This window comes from Malurus melanocephalus, unplaced genomic scaffold (genome assembly GCF_030028575.1).
Source record: "Malurus melanocephalus ecotype Western Australia unplaced genomic scaffold, MMel_1.1 scaffold_1734, whole genome shotgun sequence".
NCBI lineage: Eukaryota > Metazoa > Chordata > Aves > Passeriformes > Maluridae > Malurus > Malurus melanocephalus.
The window spans coordinates 13,814-19,494 of NW_026624966.1; the positions used below are offsets into that span (position 1 = coordinate 13,814).

Below are 5,681 nucleotides of genomic sequence, written 5' to 3' on the forward strand. Positions count from 1 at the left end.
ACACCGGGACCCCCGGGGACCGGCAGGGACTCCCTCGGTTCCTCCCGCCCCGCGGAGTCCCCGCTGACCGCATCGCTCTGTTCCGTCCAGGTCGGGAATGTCCTGACCCTGCCCCGCTGGRCACCGAGGGGCTGCGGGACCCTCCGGGACCCTCCGCCGGGCCCGGTAAGGTGAGCGCAGCGCTGCCGGTTCGGTGCCTCGGTTGCGAGGAGGAAAATCCGCAGCGAGGAGCTCCCGTCCCTGCGGATCTCCGGGCACCGGGAGCAGCCCCGGGTTCCGTTGTCAGCCCGMAAGTGGCACCGGGRCAGCCCCGGGGGTCCCCGCTGCTGCTGCACAGCCCGGTCACACCGGGCACCGCGGGATCGAGGAGGGGATAGAGGAACCCGGCGGAGCGGGGGGGTCCCGGAGATGGAGCCCCCGGCCGCCCCCCTCATTCTGGGGGTGGGGGACGAGGTGACGCTGGTGGCTGGAGTGGCCGTGCTGGTGCTGGCTCTGGTGCTGGCCTGGCTGTCCACATACGTGGCCGATGGCACCAACCAGCTCCTGGGCACCGGGGACGCGGCCGTCATCCGCCTCGGGCCCCTCCCGCCCTACGCGGGGCCCGCGGGGGCGGACGAAGCCCCGGAGCCCCCCAGGACCCCCGAAAACGCAGAGGAAAAAACAGAGGAAGAAGCGGGGGCGGCGGCACGGGGGGACAGCGGGAGCGCCCCYGACCCCGGCCTGGAGCAGCTGCTGGATGTCCGGAGCTTGTCCCAAAACCCCACCGAGCCCGGAGCCCCGGAGGAGGGGGATTTGTGCCCCGGGCTCATCAAGATCCGCCTCAAGTTCCTCAACGACACCGAGGAGGTGGCGGTGGCCCGGCCCGARGACACCGTGGGGATTCTCAAGAGGTGAGACCCGAGGGACAGGGGACACGGGGAGCGCTGCCGGGCTGCCAGTTCCACCCCCTCCCGCTGCAAACAGTCCCCTCCCACAGAACGGGGGAGGGCTTTTATCCTTTTTGCTGTGCCAAAAATACCGGGGGGTGTGGGATTTAAAACGACGAGTTTAAAAGAGACGGCGGTGGCAGTGCCACACCGAGCTGCCCCCTCCTCATTTAATAGTGGGAGGGTTTTCCACCAGCCCCAAATGCATCCGTGAGCTCCAACCTCTTCCCTCCTCCCGCAGCAAATATTTCCCRGGCCAGGAGAGCCAGATGAAGCTCATCTACCGCGGGCAACTGCTGCAGGACCAGGCACGGACGCTGCGCTCGCTCCGCATCACCGACAACTGTGTCATCCACTGTCACCGCTCCCGGGGAGCCACCGCGGCCACCCCGGCCCTGCCCGAGCCCGGCCCCGCCACCCCCACGGCCCCGGGGCTGCCCCTGGGCGGGGGGACCCTGATGGTGCCCACGGTCATGGTGGTGCTGGCGCTGGGTTGGTATTTCCGCATCAACTACCGGCAGCTCTTCACGGCCCCGGCCACCGTGTCCCTGATCGGTGTCACCGTGCTGGTCACCTTCCTGGCTTTCGGGGTGTACGGACAGGCGGGATGAGGTGGGAAGGAGCGGGGATGCACCGCAGTGTCCCTGTCCCCGCGCTGTGACAGGAGCCAGCACGGTGGGAGCTCAGCGCGTCTGTCCCAGCCTTGCTGTCGGACTTTACCCCCCCAAAAAGGGGCTGTGCCCCCCTCCCCAAATTCCATTCCCCCCTCCCGGCCCCAATCGCAGCTCCGGGGGAGTGGGACAGCACTGGAACGGGTCGTGGCTTCTTCCCAAGGACTTTTTGAGGCAAATAAAGGGTGTTAAGTCACCCCAGTGGTCGCCTTYCTGCCCTGGGGGATGCTCACTCTCCCACGCACCCACACTTTTGGGGGGGGTTATAAAAACAAATCGGCCCTATCCGTGGTGTGTGGCGGGGGGAAGTAAAGGCCCTGCTTAATTAACGAGCCGTAATTAATGCCAGGGATACCAAGTCAAGATGCAGTTTTATTTACAGGGGCAGCCACAACCCACTCACGGGACACACAGACCTCACAAGGGCTCAGCTCCCCCGCGGAGGGGGACACGCAGAAACATTGGGGGGAGGATGGGGGGCGCGGACACCAACCTTGGGGGGCATCACAGGGCACGGTCTGAGCCCCCCCCAAAGCCCCATTACACCCCTTGGACCCCAAATTGCAGCGCCTCTCCCACAGCTCGAGGGGCTCAGGCTGTCCCCTCTCTGCTCCCCCAAAGCTTGCCATGCCAACCCCCCCCCCCCCAGGCAGTTTGGGGTGGTTTCCCGTGTTTTTGGGTGCCCACTCCCCCCGTCCTCAGGCCCCGGGGCACGCGAAGGCCAGCTTGGCATGCTCCGGTGGCCAGACCCCCAAAGCCACACCAGGAGGGACCACACGAGGGTCCCCATGCAGTGGGAGGGGGGGGGGGGCTCCCGCCCCATGCAGTGGGAGGGGGGGGGGGGCTCCCGCAGCGTTTTGAGGTGCCCAGGGCTCTGCAGGGCCCCCCCCAGCCCAGCCTTTAGCAGCAGTTTGAAAACAATAGTGAATCCAGAGTCGAGAGCACCATAATTTGTGAGTCCCAGCGAGAGGACGAGCCAGGGCACCGGGGTGGGGGGACACACACAGCCCCCACCGGGGGACATACGGCCAAATTGGGGCAGGGGGACAACAGAGGGGACGGAGCTGACCCTGTCCCCGACAGCCCCCGCGGTGGAGAACGGCTGCGGCGAGGGGAGGGGCTCGCAAACAGGGGGTGACCTGGATCCAGCCAGAGGGACCTGTCCCCCCCCCCAGCCCGCACAGCGGGGCGCTGGTCCCGGCCACCCCCAAAACAAAAGCAGAGCCTGTGGAGGGGGTGCAAACACCAGCCAGAGCTGTGAGGGGTCCCCCTGCCCCCCGACTGCAGCAGCAGGTCCCCAGGCAGGTGGGGAGGGGGCTCAGAGCTGCCCTGGGGACGCGAGGTGTGGGGGGCTCTGTGTTGAAGGCAGGCTGTGCTTCGCCCCCGCCCCAATTTTGCTCCATTGCCAGCTCGCCCCCGGAGGTCCCTGCCAAGTTGGGGTCTCCCTTCCCCAAAGTCTGGTGCAGGGATGGTCACAGCAGCTCCCCCCGCCCCCAGACCCACCCCCAAACAGCCCCAAACATGAAGGATGCAGCATGCAGCCCCCCGTGACCCCCCCATGTGGGCACTGCCAGGGCCCCAAGACCCCCAACAGCTGAATGCAGGCAAATTTGGAGGGTGGGAGGGTCCCCACTTGTCCTCTGAGTGGGAAACACCCCTGTCCAGCATGACCCCCCCTCCTGAGCCAGCCCGACCAGCGAGTGCCAGCCCGGTGCAGGGAGAGGGGGCAGCCCCAGGGTGAGGGGGGCTCACCCCAAAACCCCGAGGCAGGAGGGATTCACAGCCCCCTGACCCAGGCCCCGACCTGCCCAGGGGGTGCAGGCGCCCCCARTCCCATCGGGGTCAACGAGGAGCAGGCGTGGGGGGCACAGCTGGCTTTGGGGGGCGTGGGGAGGGGAAGGGGGGGCTGTACCCCCATTGTCCAAGGGAGACGCCCCGACGGGAGCCCCACATACAAAAACTGTCACAGAATAAATAGAGGCACCGGGACGGCGGGGGAGGAAGGGGGGCACTAACGAGGGCTCCCCAAATGCAGCCCCGCTCCRGCAACGGCCGAGTCCTCCGTGCTCCGGTACCCGCGGTGTGTCCGGCCCAGGGGGTGCCCGGGGGCTGTCCTGGCCCCTGTCCGTCCCTCTGTCCGTCCTGCCCCTCCCCAGCTCCACGGGGCTCAGTTGATGTCGTCGTAGATGCTGGGGGTGTGGGGGGCGGGGGGCTTGGGCTTCTTCTTTTTGCTGGATCCGAGCCCTGGGGCGCCGCTCACCAGCCCCARGTGGGGCTTTTTCTTCTTGGTCTTGCGGGACTCGGAGTTGTTTGTACCTGGGGAGGGGGAGAAAGGGAAGAAATGGAGGTGTCAGAAATGGGGTCCCAAAACAGAATGGACCCATCCCCATCTCGAGTCAACACCCAGGAAAAAATGTACCCCAAACTGTTCCTCCCCCTCCCAGGTGGGTGACAAGGTGCTCCAGGCTTTGGAGCCACGATCTGTCCATCCCCTCTGGCAGTGGGGAGATGCCAGAACAGTTTTGACATCACAGACAGGTCTGTGCCCCAGGATTTGCCCCTCAAGAGGGGTCTGTGCACCCCATTTCACCCCCCAGCCCCACAAACACTCACTGGCTTTGGAGGAGGCCGAGTCGGAGGGGGAGATGTCGGAGGAGCCATCCCACTGCAGGCGGCTCATGAGGGCCTGGCTCTCGGCCACCTCGAAGCTGTCGTTCTCCACGCTGCCCTCGGCCTCGGGCAGGGACCTGCACACAAATGTTATGGGGGGATTTGGGGCGTTTGGGGAGACAGAGCCCCCCAAATGCCAGGGGGATCCCCATGGGTTCAGCCCAGCCCCCCACCACCACCCCACTGGGCTGCACATCCCAATCCAGCTCTGGCCTCCCATCCCCTCCAGGCCTCCCTGGGGCTGTCCTTGTCCCCAACCCCACCCGAGCACCCTGTGCAGCCCCCCCAAGTCATTGATCCATGGGACAGTGACCCCCGGAGCTGGGGGATCCCAAGACTGCACCCACTTACGCGGAGGGCCCGAGGAGGTAAACGCGGACTGCCCTGCGCTGCTCATCCGTGTGCTGGGGACACCGCAGGGACCTGGGGACGAGACATGGGCTGAAATGGGCATTCCCTCCTCCCATGGAGATGTGAGACATGTTGGGGACACCTGGGAAGCCCCCCATAGCGAGCAGGGCCCGGCTGGGCCACCCTCACCTGGTGCACATCTTCTTGGTGTGTTCGGAGATGACCCCGCATTGCTGGGGAGGGAAAGCACAGGTGAGTTTGGGGGGGACAGGTGAGTGACAGAACAGGTGAGTTTGGGGGGGACAGGTGAGTGACAACGGGTGAGTTTGGGTGGGACAGGTGAGGGAACCCTGGCTGTGCTGCACCATCACAGCCCTGGGAGCACCCCCAGTCCCTCAAAGCTGTGTCCCAAAGCAGCCACTGCCCCAAGATCAGGAGCTGCTGCATGTCCCCATTCCCAGCCTGGAAACCAGCCCCAGCTGGGAGAGATCCCAGGGGTCTCAGCCCTTGCAGTGCCCCCCATCCAGGTGGGATGGGACCCCTCTTGACCCCCTGTCCAGGTGGGAGGGGGTCCCTCCTGTCCCTCGTCCCCTCACCGTGGTGAGCAGCGTCCGCAGCTCCTCGGGGCCCAGCGTCTCGTAGTTGATTCCCGCCGAGTTGCTGTACTGGGGGGACAGAGAGTGGGGTCAGGCCTGGGGGGAGCTGGGGGAACCCTCACACCTGTCTGGGGAGGGTTTTCTGGGGTACAGAAGGGATGGCAGCCATCTCTCCCCGTCCCAAGCTCACCTTGAAGGGATCRGGGTTCCCGCCGATCTCGCCTGGGAGAGAGGAAGGGTGAGGGGGTTCCTGCCCTCAGCCTGGCCCTGCCTGGGACCCCTCCCCATTGCCACCAGCCCAGCCAGGGACAGGCCCGCCTCACCGCGAGCCCCACCCATTGCATGTGCCCCACCCACCCCAAATTCATGCCCCACTCACCCCAAATTCCCCACCCCTTCTACATGCCCTGCCCACCCAAAATCACCTGCCTGCCCAGGCCCCGCCCCCAGAGCGATGCCCCACCCCA

The 5,681-nt window shown here is 66.3% G+C and overlaps 2 protein-coding genes across 2 annotated transcripts in view; one reads left to right on the top strand and one right to left on the bottom strand.

Annotated features, from left to right (window-relative positions):
* Positions 1-1,793, top strand: part of TMUB2 (transmembrane and ubiquitin like domain containing 2) — a 2,313-nt gene extending 520 nt beyond the window's left edge. Inside the window, exons 2-3 of the mRNA XM_057388282.1 lie at positions 91-890; positions 1,168-1,793. Coding sequence (XP_057244265.1) covers positions 409-890; positions 1,168-1,537 — 852 coding nt within the window. The 5' untranslated portion in view covers positions 91-408 and the 3' untranslated portion in view covers positions 1,538-1,793. The remainder of the gene's footprint in view (positions 1-90; positions 891-1,167) is intronic.
* A 626-nt stretch (positions 1,794-2,419) lies between these two features.
* The window catches only part of ATXN7L3 (ataxin 7 like 3), a gene marked incomplete at its 5' end in the record, with an annotated part of 5,004 nt that continues 1,742 nt past the window's right edge, over positions 2,420-5,681 (bottom strand). Inside the window, 6 exons of the mRNA XM_057388278.1 lie at positions 2,420-3,913; positions 4,211-4,344; positions 4,619-4,690; positions 4,808-4,851; positions 5,215-5,283; positions 5,405-5,464. Of these exons, the coding sequence (XP_057244261.1) occupies positions 3,765-3,913; positions 4,211-4,344; positions 4,619-4,690; positions 4,808-4,851; positions 5,215-5,283; positions 5,405-5,464 (528 nt within the window). The remainder of the gene's footprint in view (positions 3,914-4,210; positions 4,345-4,618; positions 4,691-4,807; positions 4,852-5,214; positions 5,284-5,404; positions 5,465-5,681) is intronic.